The sequence below is a fragment of the Aquarana catesbeiana genome, linkage group LG09 (assembly GCF_042186555.1).
Source record: "Aquarana catesbeiana isolate 2022-GZ linkage group LG09, ASM4218655v1, whole genome shotgun sequence".
Taxonomy (NCBI): Eukaryota; Metazoa; Chordata; class Amphibia; order Anura; family Ranidae; genus Aquarana; species Aquarana catesbeiana.
Genome location: NC_133332.1, coordinates 2,193,488 through 2,211,531, shown reverse-complemented (window position 1 = coordinate 2,211,531; position 18,044 = coordinate 2,193,488). Strand labels below are relative to the sequence as shown.

The window sequence follows — 18,044 nt, the reverse complement described above, 5'->3', positions numbered from 1 at the left end:
GAATAGTGCCCCATTGTATCAGTGGAGATAGTGCCCATCATTGGTATCAGTGGGAGGAATAGTGCCCCATCATTGGTATCAGTGGGAGGAATAGTTGCCCCATCATTGGTATCAGTGGGGGGAATAGTGCAATGGAAGTCCCATCATTGGTGTCAGTGGGAGGAATAGTGCCCCATCATTGGTGTCAGTGGGAGGAATAGTGCCCCATCATTGGTGTCAGTGGGAGGATAGTGCCCCATCATTGGTGTCAGTGGGAGGAATAGTGCCCCATCATTGGTGTCAGTGGGAGAATAGTGCCCATCATTGGTGTCAGTGGGAGGAATAGTGTCCCCATCATTGGTGTCAGTGGAGGAATAGTGCCCCATCATTGGTATAGGGGGAGGAATAGTGCCCATCATTGTTATCAGTGGGAGGGAATAGTGTCCCATCATTGGTATCAGTGGGAGGAATAGTGCCCCATCATTGGTAATCAGTGGAGGAATAGTGCCCCATCATTGGTATCAGTGGGAGGAATAGTGCCCCATCATTGGTAATCATTGGGAGGAATAGTGCCCCATCATTGGTATCAGTGGGAGGAATAGTGTCCCATCATTGGTGTCAGTGGGAGGAATAGTGCCCCATCATTGGTATCAGTGGGAGGAATAGTGCCCCATCATTGGTGTCAGTGGGAGGAATAGTGCCCCATCATTGAAAACATAAATTTGGTACCAGAGATTGGAGAGTTCTCGACAAGCACAGCCTCCCCTAAAATAATATCTGAAAAATACCAAGAAACAAAATTGAGAGTTTTGAGGTGCAAAAAGATTTAAATTGATATTACAAATTCATAATTTTATATAAACACAAATAGTTAAAAAATGAATAAAGTTTAAAACCAGAACATGAAAAGTCATGCGGTCACAATACCAACGTTGGTTGCCTCGACATGTTTCGCCATAATCATGGCTTCTTCTGGAGCTTCTGTAGGACCTTTTATACAATGTCACTAAAAGAAATGAACCATAAATTTTAATTAAATGCAAAGAAAAAGGAAAAAGAAAGAAGACACGAGTACACACAAAGACCCGAGGGGTCTGTCAATTTACAATTCATATATTCACATGGTTACAATATTATATAGATCGTTTGATGGATGCACGATCACCCCAAACATGATCCTGGTTCCAAGGACCCTCAGGGCCCGACAAGAGGTCCGTGAGGTATCAGTGTGCCATAAAAGGGGGGACAGTGGCCCTAAATTCACACCTGCAAAGGCATATAGTTGATTAAGAGAGTCCACCACACTTCTTATCACCTAAGCCAATCGTGTGACCATAATATAGTCCAACTTAGACCTCCCTTGTTCTGATAAGAAGTCAAGAATTCACAGGCCGATCATGATATCGCCCCTAAAACATCTACTTCATATACCTGTACTAAGGCTTCAAAAGGACCGCACCATCTAAACAAACACACAATCACCACAGAACTTCCTGCAGATTTAAGGTTCTTCTAGGTAGATGTAGTAATACATTTAGCAGGCTCCTCTTATCTAAACACTTCCTTCATTGGAGATAACCGTATTCCTTTCCTTAGTATCAATATGATACCAATGAACCAGAGAAGATCAATGTTAAGAATCTATCCCAAGAAGGTCCCCTATGGAGGAATAATAGATCAGTGTCAAAACCGTCGCTATGTTATTTAGTAACTTAACATTAATAAATCACCGGGACCAGATGGCTTGCACCCGAGGGTACTTAGGGAACTCAGTCAAGTAATTGCCAGACCGTTGTTCCTAATTTTTACTGACAGTCTACTGACTGGAATGGTACCAGCTGATTGGAGAAAAGCCAATGTAGCACCAATATTTAACCCCTTGCTTACCGGGCACTTAAACCCCCCCTCCTGCCCAGACCAATTTTCAGCTTTCAGCGCTCTCACACTTGAATGACAATATTACTCAGTCATGCAACACTGTACCCAAATGATTTTCTTTGTCCTTTTTTTCATACAAATAGAGCTTTCATTTGGTGGTAATTTGATCACCTCTGGGTTTTTTATTTTTTGCGCTATAAATGAAAAAAAGACCAAAAATTTTGGAAAAAAATGCTTTTTTCTTCGTTTCTGTGATAAAAGCAATTTTTATTCATAAATGTTGGCCACAATTTATACTGCTACATGTCCATGTGGTGTGGTCAGTGCGACAAACAGAGGCATGACGGCAGTAAGTCCTACAGGCAGCAGGCAGAAGTAGGGCCTCGTTCAGGACAGAATGGGGACAGGGGTAGAGGCTTCTCCCACCCAAATCTTTTTTGAAGCCTCCGAGTCTCCAGACCCTAATCTAGGAATGAGAAAACAAGAAAATTGTTTTCTTCATCCAGAAAACAATTCTGGAGCCCCTCAAATATGTGAGACCCCTGTGTTGAATACCACTAGTCCAGTTGCAGGGTACAAGATCAGTCCAAGAGGCAGGCAAGAGCATGGTCAAACAGTCCAGGGTCAGTTCCAGATCAGGCAGAGGTATGTACAGAACGTTAGGCAGAAGCATGGTCAAATAACAGTCCAGGGTCAGTTCCAGAGCAGGCAGAGGTATGTACAGAATCGGCAGGCAGAAGCGTGGTCAAATAACAGTCAGGGTCAGTTCCAGAGCAGGCAGAGGTATGTACAGAATCGGCAGGCAGAAGCGTGGTCAAATAACAAGCCAGGGTCAGTTCCAGAGCAGGCAGAGGTATGTACAGAATCGGCAGGCAGAAGCATGGTCAAACAGTCCAGGGTCAGTTCCAGATCAGGCAGAGGTATGTACAGAATCGTTAGGCAGAAGCATGGTCAAACAGTCCAGGGTCAGTTCCAGATCAGGCAGAGGTATGTACAGAATCGTTAGGCAGAAGCGTGGTCAAATAACAGTCCAGGGTCAGTTCCAGAGCAGGCAGTGGTATGTACAGAATCGGCAGGCAGAAGCATGGTCAAACAGTCCAGGGTCAGTTCCAGATCAGGCAGAGGTATGTACAGAATCGTTAGGCAGAAGCATGGTCAAACAGTCCAGGGTCAGTTCCAGATCAGGCAGAGGTATGTACAGAATCGTTAGGCAGAAGCGTGGTCAAATAACAGTCCAGGGTCAGTTCCAGAGCAGGCAGTGGTATGTACAGAATCGTTAGGCAGAAGCATGGTCAAATAACAGTCCAGGGTCAGTTCCAGAGCAGGCAGTGGTATGTACAGAATCGTTAGGCAGAAGCATGGTCAAATAACAGTCCAGGGTCAGTTCCAGATCAGGCAGTGGTATGTACAGAATCGTTAGGCAGAAGCATGGTCAAATAACAGTCCAGGGTCAGTTCCAGATCAGGCAGAGGTATGTTCAGAATCGGCAGGCAGAAGCATGGTCAAATAACAGTCCAGAGTCAGTTCCAGATCAGGCAGAGGTATGTACAGAATCGTTAGGCAGAAGCATGGTCAAATAACAGTCCAGGGTCAGTTCCAGATCAGGCAGAGGTATGTGCAGAATCGTTAGGCAGAAGCATGGTCAAATAACAGTCCAGGGTCAGTTCCAGAGCAGGCAGTGGTATAAGGGGTGTGAAGGCAGGAACTGAGGATTACAGAAGTATGGTAATTGCGGAAACATTCACCTATGCAGAGGCCTGGTTGGGAAGGACATTGGGCATAATAATAAGATGTGTCTCTTCTGACTCCTGCTCTGGTACACACCTTACATCTTTTTTGACGTCTTTGGCCTGTTGGTTTGGGAGGGAGTTTATCTGGAAAGTGGCGTTCGGAGAGTCGACTAACAACATCTGATCGGATGTTTTCTGGTGGGGCGTTCGGGAATATAAGGGCAGTGTAAATTTCCTCCTGGTAGCCAAGGAAGGGTTGGGGGTTTTGTTTTTGTTTGTTTTTTTAAAAGATATTTTTATTGATTTTTTTTTTTTTTTTTATTTTAATACAAACCAGTTGTACAAAAAAAATAACAAGCATAACAAACAGCCACTAAATAAATCGCTGTTAAGCATTGGCATACCTTGTCAAGTACATTGCCTATACAGTATGTGAGGGGAGGAGAAAAAACAAACAGCTAACTAATGGTAAGTCGATCTGAGATTGATTACATAAGTTTATACATAACCAGTTATTAACGAATATGAGTTATAGTAATTCACATATATGATGCATTTTCTGGCACGACCTGTGAGTGGTATAGATTGAGTACACATTATATACAGAGGGTCATGGGGCTAGCCAGCCACCTGTCCCATATTTTGTGGAACATTTTTTTTTCGTTTCCTGAGTTCAAAGGTAAGTCTATACAACGGTATGACATCGTTAATTAATTTTAGCCATGGAGATTTCAAAGGTGTTTGCATACCTTTCCAGGATAGCAGTATAGACTTTCTAACATAAAAATAAAGGATACGTAATAGTCTCTTAGCCTGTGCTGGTATCTGCAAATCACCAAAGACCCCCAGTAAGCCATTCTTAGGGTGAATAATATTGGGGAGTCCTAGAGCAGAGGAAATGAAAGAACCCACCTCCCTCCAAAAGTCCTGAACCACCGGACAAGTCCAGAAGCAATGTAGGAAATCAGCATCTCCCCCACATCCCCTGAAACATTCAGCAGTGGGCTTCAACCCCATCCTACACAGCCTAGCCGGGGTAAGATGAGATTGGTGGAAAATCTTAATCTGTATGACCCGGTCCTTAGATGAGATAACAGTATTTTTGTATGTGTCACTAAATTCAGTCCAGTCTTCCTCCGTAAGTGAAATGTCCATGTCTACCCATTTTTTCTGCGCTTTATTGAATCTGGGGTTAAAATCTGTCATTAGGGCAGCGTAGTAGGCAGAGACAAGTTTATTAGGATCAGGTTGTCTCAGCAGCCTCTCCAAGGGGGGCAAGTCTATGGGGTCATTTAGGGAGCCAAACTGAGCTCGGATAGCATGTCTAAGCTGGTAGTAGTGGAACAGGTAGGAGCTCGGTAAGTCAGTCAAGTCTCAGTTGTTGAAAAGTTTTAAAGCCTTGGTCGTTGTATAGATGGCATAAATACTTTACCCCTTTTGGAGTACCAATGTTTAGTGTCGGGTAAGGAGTTAAGTTCCTGTAAAGTGGGGTTAAACCACAGAGGATTGTTCGGGGATGCTGACCAAGCATGTTGAGAAATTTTTTTGACTATGTGTTGAAAGATTGAGAGTGTAGTTGCCGGGTTGGGGGTTTTGTGTGGAGTTGCGGTAAATGATATAGGAATTGAATATGGCCAATTGAAAAAAAAAAAAAATCGCTACTTTTTTGTACCAATGGTATGTCCGTCTTTGTGGCAAGGTATGGTTCCAACATTTGATCGTTGAAGTCGACTCCCCCCCATAAACAAATTGTATTGATGGATGCATGTGGGTTTCTGGATGGGGCCATTCCTTCTGGGGATTTCCACATAGGTGTTATTGTGGATGGAGGACAACATGTAGACATCCCTTCTGTCCCTCCACTTCACTGCCAGAATCTCTTTGTTTCGCAGACTTGCCGTTTCTCCTTTTCTCAACTTCTTATTAACAAGACTTCGATTCTTTTTTATGGTGCCACATGCTGGCGTCTTCTTCAGATGAAGGTTGTGGAACAGGGGCAGAGAAGTGTAGAAGTTGTCTACATACAGGTGGTAGCCTTTCTCCAGTCGGGGGTATATGAGGTCCCAAACAACTTTCCCGCTGGATCCCAAGTAGTCCGGGCAATTAGGGGGCTGCAGCTGGGTGTCCTTCCCTTCGTACACTATGAAGGAATATGTGTACCCTGTGGCTCGGTCACATCATTTGTACACCTTCACCCCATAGCGGGCCCTTTTGTTGTGGATAAATTGCTTAATTTTAAGCCTGCCGCTAAATTTAACAAGGGACTCATCCACACATATGTGTTGGTCCGGGGTGAACAGCTGGGGGAATACTTCAGAAAAATAATTTAGTATTGGCCGAATTTTGTAAAGCCTGTCATAATTTGGGTCATTTCGGGGAGGGCACTGGGTATTGTCGCTGAAATGTAGGAACCTCATTATCATCAGATATCTGGTTCTGGGCATTACCACGGAGAAGAGCGGCATGTGGTGGAGGGGGTGGGTTGACCAATAGGAACGGAATTCATTTTTTTTGGTGAGTCCCATATTAAATGTGAGTCCCAAAAAAAACCTTGAACTCCTCCACTGTCAGGTCTCTCCACTCATAGGGACGGGCATAATATGATTGGGGATTTTGCTAAATAAATTGCTGTGCATAAAGGTTGCACTGGGCCACAATTGACGCCAACATGTCCTCCATAAAAATTAAATTAATAAAATTAATTGTTGGTAAAATTCTCTGTGTCCACCTGGACTCCTGGCTGGGCAGTGAAAGGGGGAACGCTAGCTTCTTCTGAATTAGGAGGAAGCCACAAGGGGTTCTGAGGACATAGGGAAGGCTGGCATGGGACCTAACTCTTTGGGGCTGAGGTGACACCCCACTGGTACTTGGCCTTTCTTGCCGAGGCACTGCGGTGCTGGCGGATGCCACTGCCTCCTCACTAGAATGCCTTCATTAGGCGGGCCGAGTTTCTTCCTCCTCTGAGTCTGTAAGTGTTTCACTACTGAGGACTGGCTCGTAATTTACGTCAGAAAGAATTTGGTATGCCTCCTCGGCAGAAAAGCTTTTTTTGGACATGGCTGCTGGTGGTTATGAGATTGCACAGCTGTGTGCTAAGCCTGCACTGATGAGGTGGCACTGATTGATGGCACAGATGTGCACTGATGAGGCAGCACAGATGTGCACTGATGAGGCAGCACAGATGGGCACTGATTTACACTAATGAGGCGGCACAGGTGGGCACAGATATGCACTGATGTGGCACTGGTGAGGTGGCACAGATGGGCACTGATTGGTACAGATGGGCACTGATTGGCACAGATGGGCACTGAGGTGGCACAGATGGGCACTGAGGTGGCACAGATGGGCACTGATGAGGTGGCACAGATGGGCACTGATGGCACTGATGTGCACAGATGGCACTATATTGATGTCACTGTGGGCACTGTTGGGCACTTTTTGGGCACACTTCGCTATTATACTTGATAATACTACTCACAGAAGCTCTCTCTCCTCACACGCTGTCTCTGTGTGAGGAGAGAGAGCCAGCAATGAGAGATGATCTCAATTGTTTACATTTCAGATCATCTCTCATGGAGGCGGCGATCGCGCTGTAAACGGCCCCTGTGATTGGCCGTTTACAGCGATCTGTGATTGGCTGTGTCCAAGGGACACGGCCAACACAGATTTTCCCCGAGGCGCGCTCATGAGAGCGCACTGGGAACGAGGAAAGGGGACGACGTCAATAGACGTCGTCCCGGTATTTTAGATCTGCGCTGTTGCCGTCATTTGGCAATGGCCCGGAACTGAAGCGGTTAAAAAGGGCCCAAAATACATCCCTGGGAATTACAGACCAGTCAGCCTAACATCAATAGTATGTAAACTCTTGGAGGGGATGATAAGGGACTATATACAAGATTTTAGTAATAAGAATGATATCATTAGCAGTAATCAGCATGGATTCATGAAGAATCGGTCGTGCCAAACCAATCTATTAACCTTTTATGAGGAGGTGAGTTGCCATCTAGATAAAGGAAGGTCCGTAGACGTGGTGTATCTGGATTTTACAAAAGCATTTGACACAGTTCCCCATAAACGTTTACTGTACAAAATAAGGTGCGTTGGCATGGACCATAGGGTGAGTACATGGATTGAAAACTGGCTACAAGGGCGAGTTCAGAGGGTGGTGATAAATGGGGAGTACTCGGAATGGTCAGGGGTGGGTAGTGGGGTCCCCCAGGGTTCTGTGCTGAGACCAATCCTATTTAATTTGTTTATAAACGACCTGGAGGATGGGATAAACAGTTCAATCTCTGTATTTGCAGACGATACTAAGCTAAGCAGGGCAATAACTTCTCCGCAGGATGTGGAAACCTTGCAAAAAGACCTGAACAAATGAATGGGGGAGGGGCGACTACATGGCAAATGAGGTTCAATGTAGAAAAATGTAAAATAATGTATTTGGGTGGTAAAAATCTGAAGTCAATCTATAGACTGGGGGGAGAACCTCTGGGGGGATCTAGGATAGAAAAGGACCTGGGGGTCCTAGTAGATGATAGGCTCAGCAATGACATGCAATGCCAAGCTGCTGCTAACAAAGCAAACAGAATATTGGCATTAAAAAGGGATCAACTCCAGAGATAAAACGATAATTCTCCCGCTCTACAAGACTCTGGTCCGGCCGCACCTGGAGTATGCTGTCCAGTTCTGGGCACCAGTCCTCAGGAAGGATGTACTGGAAATGGAGCGAGTACAAAGAAGGGCAACAAAGCTAATAAAGGGTCTGGAGGATCTTAGTTATGAGGAAAGGTTGTGAGCTCTGAACTTATTCTCTCTGGAGAAGAGACGCTTGAGAGGGGATATGATTTCATTATATAAATACCGGACTGGTGACCCCACAATATACAAATACCGGACTGGTGACCCCACAATATATAAATACCAGACTGGTGACCCCACAATATATAAATACCGGACTGGTGACCCCACAATATATAAATACCGGACTGGTGACCCTACAATATATAAATACCGGACTGGTGACCCCACAATATACAAATACCGGACTGGTGACCCCACAATATACAAATACCGGACTGGTGACCCCACAATATATAAATACCGGACTGGTGACCCTACAATATATAAATACCGGACTGGTGACCCCACAATATACAAATACCGGACTGGTGACCCCACAATATATAAATACCGGACTGGTGACCCCACAATATATAAATACCGGACTGGTGACCCCACAATATACAAATACCGGACTGGTGACCCCACAATATATAAATACCGGACTGGTGACCCCACAATATATAAATACCGGACTGGTGACCCCACAATATATAAATACCGGACTGGTGACCCTACAATATATAAATACCGGACTGGTGACCCCACAATATACAAATACCGGACTGGTGACCCCACAATATACAAATACCGGACTGGTGACCCCACAATATATAAATACCGGACTGGTGACCCCACAATATATAAATACCGGACTGGTGACCCTACAATATATAAATACCGGACTGGTGACCCCACAATATACAAATACCGGACTGGTGACCCCACAATATACAAATACCGGACTGGTGACCCCACAATATACAAATACCGGACTGGTGACCCCACAATATATAAATACCGGACTGGTGACCCCACAATATACAAATACCGGACTGGTGACCCTACAATATATAAATACCGGACTGGTGACCCCACAATATACAAATACCGGACTGGTGACCCCACAATATATAAATACCGGACTGGTGACCCCACAATATACAAATACCGGACTGGTGACCCCACAATATACAAATACCGGACTGGTGACCCCACAATATAGAAATACCGGACTGGTGACCCCACAATATATAAATACCGGACTGGTGACCCCATAATAGGGAGGAAACTTTTTCCCAGGAGGGAGTTTAATAAGACTCGTGGCCACTCATTAAAATTAGAAGAAAAGAGGTTTGACCTTAAACTACGTAGAGGGTTCTTTACTGTAAGAGCGGCAAGGATGTGGAATTCCCTTCCACAGGCGGTGGTCTCAGCGGGGGGCATCGATAGCTTCAAGAAACTATTAGATAATCACCTGAATGACCACAACATACAGAGATATACAATGTAATACAAATAATAATAAATAATAATAAATGTAATGAATAGTGCCCCATCATTGGTGTCAGTGGGAGGAATAGTGCCCCATCATTGGTGTCAGTGGGAGGAATAGTGCCCCATCATTGGTGTCAGTGGGAGGAATAGTGTCCCATCATTGGTGTCAGTGGGAGGAATAGTGTCCCATCATTGGTGTCAGTGGGAGGAATAGTGTCCCATCATTGGTGTCAGTGGGAGGAATAGTGCCCCATCACTGGTATCAGTGGGAGGAATAGTGTCCCATCACTGGTATCAGTGGGAGGAATAGTGCCCCATCATTGGTGTCAGTGGGAGGAATAGTGTCCCATCATTGGTGTCAGTGGGAGGAATAGTGTCCCATCATTGGTGTCAGTGGGAGGAATAGTGCCCCATCATTGGTGTCAGTGGGAGGAATAGTGCCCCATCATTGGTGTCAGTGGGAGGAATAGTGTTCCATCATTGGTATCAGTGGGAGGAATAGTGTCCCATCAGTGGGAGGAATAGTGTCCCATCACTGGTGTCAGTGGGAGGTATAGTGCCTCATCATTGGTGTCAGTGGGAGGAATAGTGTCCCATCATTGGTATCAGTGGGAGGAATAGTGTCCCATCAGTGGGAGGAATAGTGTCTCATCATTGGTATCAGTGGGAGGTATAGTGCCTCATCATTGGTGTCAGTGGGAGGAATAGTGTCCCATCATTGGTGTCAGTGGGAGGAATAGTGTCCCATCATTGGTGTCAGTGGGAGGAATAGTGTCCCATCATTGGTGTCAGTGGGAGGAATAGTGCCCCATCACTGGTATCAGTGGGAGGAATAGTGTCCCATCACTGGTATCAGTGGGAGGAATAGTGCCCCATCATTGGTGTCAGTGGGAGGAATAGTGTCCCATCATTGGTGTCAGTGGGAGGAATAGTGTCCCATCATTGGTGTCAGTGGGAGGAATAGTGCCCCATCATTGGTGTCAGTGGGAGGAATAGTGCCCCATCATTGGTGTCAGTGGGAGGAATAGTGTTCCATCATTGGTATCAGTGGGAGGAATAGTGTCCCATCAGTGGGAGGAATAGTGTCCCATCACTGGTGTCAGTGGGAGGAATAGTGCCCCATCACTGGTGTCAGTGGGAGGAATAGTGCCCCATTATTGGTATCAGTGATTAAAATTGCTCCCCCAAGAGCTGGGTAAGAGCAAGCAGGCCCCTGGGCCACAGTTTGGAGATGGTCGGCTGGGCAGAAAAGTCTTATATGAGAATTTTCCAGGTATGCTGGCTGGTCCCTAATGTGTGCAGTTCACATGGGGCCCGAAGGGGAGGGGGCCCACCCAACATTTATTGCATGCAGTGGGGATTCGGAAAACCGTTGCTTCAGCTTCAGCTCCAGGAAGAGCTGTTTGTGTCCTCTGATCACTCAGACCTGTGATAGGTAGGTATGCCCGGCTCACCCTCACACCCACACCTGTGATAGGTAGGTACGCCCAGCTTGCCCTCTGATCACCCACACCTGTGATAGGTAGGTATGCCCGGCTCACCCTCACACCCACACCTGTGATGGGTAGGTACACCTGACTTGCCCTCTGATCACACACACACCTGTGATAGGTAAGTACACCCAGCTTGCCCTCTGATCACCCACACCTGTGATGGGTAGGTACACCTGACTTGCCCTCTGATCACACACACATCTGTGATAGGTAAGTACACCCAGCTTGCCCTCTGATCACCCACACCTGTTATGGGTAGGTACACCTGACTTGCCCTCTGATCACACACACCTGTGATAGGTAGGTACGCCCAGCTTGCCCTCTGATCACCCACACCTGTGATGGGTAGGTACACCTGACTTGCCCTCTGATCACACACACCTGTGATAGGTAGGTACACCCAGCTTGCCCTCTGATCACACACACCTGTGATAGGTAGGTACACCCAGCTTGCCCTCGCTCCCAGACTCGTGTTGGTGAATGTCTTCCCATCGCGGAGCCCACAAAGTGTTCCAGATAATAAATTGTCATCAGTGGCTGCACACAAGTGACCTCTGACCGAGCTTGGACCCCAATGGAGTATGGGACCCTGGTGGGGTGTCATTGGGTGAGGTGGACTGCACATGGTCACATGATCCCAGCATTGGCTCCTCATTGGAGGATATAGATAAGCAGATGTCTGTAGACTGTGAATAAGGATGAGCTCCGGCGTGTTCGCACCCTCCACGTGTAGAGCCCGCCAGGAGGTCGGCACGGCGCTAATCACAGGCAGTGAGATATTTTCCCGATGTGCGGCTGCAGAGTTCGGGAAATGTCTCACTGCCTGTGATTAGCGCTGCGCCGACTTCCTGGCGGGCTCTACACGTGGAGGGTGCGAACACGCCGGAGCTCATCCTTAACTGTGATTGATTGCATTCTAGCCAGGCTGAGCCCATGTGACATCATCTAGGTCCAGGGTTCTCAACTTTATAGGGACCGGGCCCCGTAAATTCTGCCGGAACCTTCCAGGCCCCAACATTAAAGTTTTTATAGTCAACACAGTAAAAGGCTTGAAATGCTGAAAGACTTTGTAGGGGGGAGGGGTGTCTTTGGATGGAGGTTGGTGTCGGGGTTAGGGGACTCTGCAGCAGATTTGGTGGATTTGAGGTAGCTGGGGGCAAGTGTGGGGATGGGGTTTCTGCAGAAGTTTGGGGGCTTTGCAAGGAACATTGGGGAGCTTGAGAACACTATTGGATGCTGTGGCACTATGGGGGACTGTGGGGAATTGTAGACCCCTGCGGGAGCTGGAGGACGCTGTTGGAGGTTGTGGCACTATGGAGGTCTGTGAGGAACAGCAGGCCCCTGCAGGAGCTGGAGGAAGCTGTTGGAGGTTGTGGCACTATGGAGGACTGTGAGGAACAGCAGGCCCCTGCAGGAGCTGGAGGAAGCTGTTGGAGGTTGTGGCACTATGGAGTATTGGGGAATTGTAGACCCCTGCGGGAGCTGGCGCATGCTGTTGGAGGTTGTGGCACTATGTAGGACTGTGGAATTGTAGACCCCTGCGGGAGCAGGAGGATGCTGTTGGAGGTTGTGGCACTATGGTTGACTGGAGGTTCTGCAGCTATCTAGGTGGCACTGTGGAAAGTTGGGGGGTGATGCAGAGCCCTATAGAAAATTTGAGGGCACTGTGAACAACTGACAGTTTGGGGGGGGGGGGGGGGACTGAGGACCACTGTGGGAAGATGGAAGGCACTGTGACTTTCTTTAGGAGCTTGAGGGGCATTATGGGAGCTGGAAGACTCTGTGGGTGGTTAGAGGATCTGCAGCTGGCTGGAGACCTGGAAGAAGAGGGTCCTGGTGGTTGGGAACCTCTGATCTAGATGATATCCTCTCTCTAGATATATGACCGAGAATATCACAGTATGGGGACTCCCGCGGGCATACACCACAATACATTGGCTGGGCGGGTAGGTGAACACTCCATTTGTTTGATGGCTTTTCCTGGTGTTTTGGCAGGACGGGTTTTTCCGGTTTCTGGAATAACTTCTTTCTCTGGATTTGGCGTCTTTGTGGGTCATGTGGGCAATGTGTTGGTACAAGTACTGGAGTCAGTGCTCAGGTAATCTGCTTTCGGGCTGACATTGGGGGGGGGGGGGGGATCGGTGCGGTCATTATCACACAGTGTTGGGGGTGTTATAGAAGACCTCAGATTGCTTCCCCCCTTCTGCTTTGTGTTGTATAGGCAGGAAGCCCGGTGTCTGAGGGAGGTGTTATTGCTGCATCCCGCCATGGTGCTCCTATGGGGGTTGTAGGATGCAGGAGTGTCTTGCATTGCTTGGGATGCAGGGACGTTTCTTATCATGAGTGTGCAGAAGGTGGGGACATTTAGCGCTTTTGGATGTGCAGGATACAGGGATGTATTGGACCGGTTGGTGTGCATTAATGCATTGCAGTGGTGGGTGTGCAGGCATGTAGGGACGTGTTGCAGCGGTGGGCGTGCGGGGTTCAGGGATGTGTTGCAGCGTGGGCATGAAGGGATTCGAGGAAGTGTTGCAGTGGTGGGCGTGCGGGATTCAGGGACGTGTTGCAGCGGTGGGCATGTAGGGATTCGAGGAAGTGTTGCAGTGGTGGGTGTGGGGGGATGCAGGATGTGTTGCAGCGGTGGGGAGTGCGTGGGGATGCAGGGACATGTTGAAGAATGCGGGGACGTGTCTTAGCATTTGGTTTGCTTGTGCAGGGACGTGTTGCGTTGGTTGGTGTAGGTGGAGTAGGGAAGTATTGCAGTGGGTGTACCAGTTGCAGCGAATGCGTTTCATTGAGTGTGTGGGATGCAAAGACTCATCTCACTGGGGGATGTGGCAATGGTGGGTATGCAGGAACATGCATGGGTTACTATGGGTTGCCGCATTCATCAGACCGTGCCCTGTGCCATGATAGTGCCCTGGGAGACATGGCGGGGGGGGGGGTGTCAGTGGGCCAGTGGTGGGGACCAGAGTGCTGTGTAGCAGTGCATTGTTGGTGGCATGTTGTGATCTACAGAAGGCTTGAAGTGGAGCAGATACCAGAGCTGGGGGGGCTGGGGTGTAATACACTAGAAGACCCTGGATTGGTCACCTCTGCTGTCATCCCAGCTTGGTCCCCGCCCCAGTCACCGATGTTGTTCTCCTCCGTTGTGTAATAGTTTCTGTATCTGAGAGCTAATTGGGGGGGGCCCCACCCTAGTTATGTCACTGAAGTAACCAAGACACACATTGTGCAATCAGCCGGAATCTCTCATCAGGCTCTCCTGGGACTCCCGGCTTCCTCATCTGTATATATAGGTCACCTGATGTCCTCATCTTCCAAACATTCTCCAGTTTCCTCATCTTCATCTATATGGGTCACCTGATGTCCTTATCTTCACCCCCAACGGTCTCCGGCTTCCTCATCTCTGTCTATATAGGTCACCTGGTGTCGTCATCTTCATCCCACAATTGGTTTCCAGGCAGGATCAAACCCCTAATGTCCAATCAGGAATGCTGGATTATTTCAGCTCTCTTCCTTGTTAAATGACACCCCTTCCAATTTTAGACCTAGGCACTCCAGGTGGAGCCCCTCAGATAACTTCATAGAAATGAGTTTAATGAGAAGATCCTGTCCCTCATTGGTCAGGGATCTTAAGTATGAAGACCAGGGAGAGGGCTGTTGGCTGCCTTTTCCGCTTTCATAGAGGTCCGATCCTGGAGGACACCCATGTTATGGATTGGTCTTATAATGGCCCTTGTAGGACAAATGTCCTTCCTATCATAGAGTGGTCCTGGAAGAGGCCCCAACAATGGCCTGGTTCTAGAAGGGTCCCCTACAATACCACCGTCCTGGAAAAGGCCCCTACAATAGCCTGGTTCTAGAAGGGTCCCCTACAATACCGCCGTCCTGGAAGAGGCCCCTACAATAGCCTGGTTCTAGAAGGGTCCCCTACAATACCACCGTCCTGGAAAAGGCCCCTACAATAGCCTGGTTCTAGAAGGGTCCCCTACAATACCACCGTCCTGGAAAAGGCCCCTACAATAGCCTGGTTCTAGAAGGGTCCCCTACAATACCGCCATCCTGGAAGAGGCCCAAACAATAGTGTGGTTCTAGAAGGGTCCGCTCAACTTCCTCCATCCTGGAAGAGACCTCTAGGATAACATGGTTCTGGAACAGGCTTCTGCTGTCCAAGAAGAACTCCCAGCTGTAAGATGGTCCTAGAAGAATTCCCTCTTTAATAGCACTTTATTGACAGTGGCCCCTACGATAATGTGGCCTTGGATTCCCCATTCGTGTAGCGCAGTCCTGGATGAGGCCCCCCTTGGATAGACCAGTGTTCAGCTTTTCTATGATCACACTTGAGGGTCCCCTCCAGTGTTGGATGTGGGCCATTCTTCGTATTCTCCTGGATGAGGCGCCCCTTGGATAGACCAGTGTTCAGCTTTTCTATGATCACACTTGAGGGTCCCCTCCAGTGTTGGATGTGGGCCATTCTTCGTATTTTCCTGGATGAGGCCCCCCTTGGATAGACCAGTGTTCAGCTTTTCTATGATCACACTTGAGGGTCCCCTCCAGTGTTGGATGTGGGCCATTCTTCGTATTTTCCTGGATGAGGCCCCCCTTGGATAGACCAGTGTTCAGCTTTTCTATGATCACACTTGAGGGTCCCCTCCAGTGTTGGATGTGGGCCAGTTCTCCGTATTCTCCTGGATGAGGCCCTCCTTGGATAGACCAGTGTTCAGCTTTTCTATGATCACATTTGAGGGTCCCCTCCAGTGTTGGATGTGGGCCATTCTTCGTATTCTCCTGGATGAGGCCCCCCTTGGATAGACCAGTGTTCAGCTTTTCTATGATCACACTTGAGGGTCCCCTCCAGTGTTGGATGTGGGCCATTCTTCGTATTTTCCTGGATGAGGCCCCCCTTGGATAGACCAGTGTTCAGCTTTTCTATGATCACACTTGAGGGTCCCCTCCAGTGTTGGATGTGGGCCATTCTCCGTATCCTCCTGTGATAGGTGATTATCTGTGTGTGTCAGACACCTCCAGCAGCTCCGCCCCTCCATACAGGTATAATGCTGGCAGGACCTGTACTGTCACATTACACAGCATCCAGCAGAGAAGGAGGATGGTGCAGACACAGCACAGACGCAAACTCAGCCGCTTCGGTAGCCTGGTGTCTCTTCCCGGGAGCCAGAAACTGCGCAGCCGCATGTGGTACGTGAGCAACGCCGTCACTTCTCTACCTGTCTGTGTCTATCTATCTTCACCTGTATATATGTATGTATGTATGTAGCTCAGCAGTGTATATATAGAGTATTGTGTGTTATACACTTGCTGCCAGTACACAGTGCTTTTGGGGGGGGTCGGTATGTGGGGTGGGGGGTAATGGATGGGACATGTTGGGACGTCTGTATAAGGAAAAGCACGCGGTGCGGGATGCTCTATCTCTTCCCAGCCCAGTTCTTCTAGATTTTTAGCTCTTTGCTGATAGTGAGCCGGCCGACATATTACAGGAGAAGAGGAACTCTGGAGAGGTAATGATGAATTCCAGGCATTGTATATTTTCACATAGTGACTCTGTGTATACCAGACCTGGCATATGTGCCTGAATGCTGGAAATCACTCATGTATACACTGCTACTACACCTCTACTACACCATTACTATGCCTGGATAGGTTCCCCATCTCACGGGAGAATCCTGGAGTGGGTCCCCCACATCTCATGGGAGGATCCCGGAGAGGGCCCCCCCCCCCCCACATCTCACGGGAGGATCCCAGAGTAGCCCCCCTCATCTCACGGGAGGATCCCAGAGTAGCCCCCCCCACATCTCACGGGAGGATCCCGGAGTGGTTCTCCCCCCATCATCTCACGGGAGGATCCCTGAGTGGGCCCCCCCATCTCACGGGAGGATCCCTGAGTGGGCCCCCCCATCTCACGGGAGGATCCCTGAGTGGGCCCCCCCATCTCACGGGAGGATCCCTGAGTGGGGCCCCCCATCTCACGGGAGGATCCCGGAGTGGTTCTCCCCCCATCATCTCACGGGATGGTCCTGGAGTGGCCCCCCCCCCCCCCCCATCTCACGGGAGGATCCTGGAGTGGGTTTCCCCCCCCCCCCCATCTCACGGGAGGATCCTGGAGTGGGTTCCCCCCCCCCCCCCATCTCACGGGAGGATCCTGGAGTGGGTTCCCCCCCCCCCCATCTCACGGGAGGATCCTGGAGTGGGTTCCCCCCCCCCCATCTCACGGGAGGATCCTGGAGTGGGTTCCCCCCCCCATCTCACGGGAGGATCCTGGAGTGGGTTCCCCCCCCCCATCTCACGGGAGGATCCTGGAGTGGGTTCCCCCCCCCCCATCTCACGGGAGGATCCTGGAGTGGGTTCCCCCCCCCCCCATCTCACGGGAGGATCCTGGAGTGGGTTCCCCCCCCCATCTCATGGGAGGATCCTGGAGTGGGTTCCCCCCCCCATCTCACGGGAGGATCCTGGAGTGGGTTCCCCCCCCCATCTCACGGGAGGATCCTGGAGTGGGTCCCCCCCCCATCTCACGGGAGGATCCTGGAGTGGGTTCCCCCCCATCTCACGGGAGGATCCTGGAATGGGTTCCCCCCCCCATCTCACGGGAGGATCCTGGAGTGGGTGTCCCCCCCCCCCCCATCTCTCGGGAGGATCCCGGAGTGGGCCCCCCATCATCTCACGGGAGAAACCTGGAGTGGTTCCCCCCCCCCCAATCATCTCACGGGAGGAACCTGGAGTGGTTCCCCCCCCCCCAATCATCTCACGGGAGGAACCTGGAGTGGTTTCCCCCCCCCCCCAATCATCTCACGGGAGAAACCTGAAGTGGTTCCCCCCATCATCTCACGGG

At 49.2% G+C, this 18,044-nt stretch overlaps 1 protein-coding gene across 1 annotated transcript in view; it reads left to right on the top strand.

Moving 5' to 3' along the window:
• Window positions 1-16,269: 16,269 nt before the first annotated feature.
• The window catches only part of PPP1R13L (protein phosphatase 1 regulatory subunit 13 like), a gene marked incomplete in the record, with an annotated part of 30,347 nt that continues 28,572 nt past the window's right edge, over window positions 16,270-18,044 (top strand). The window contains 1 exon segment of the mRNA XM_073598063.1: window positions 16,270-16,396. Coding sequence (XP_073454164.1) covers window positions 16,308-16,396 — 89 coding nt within the window.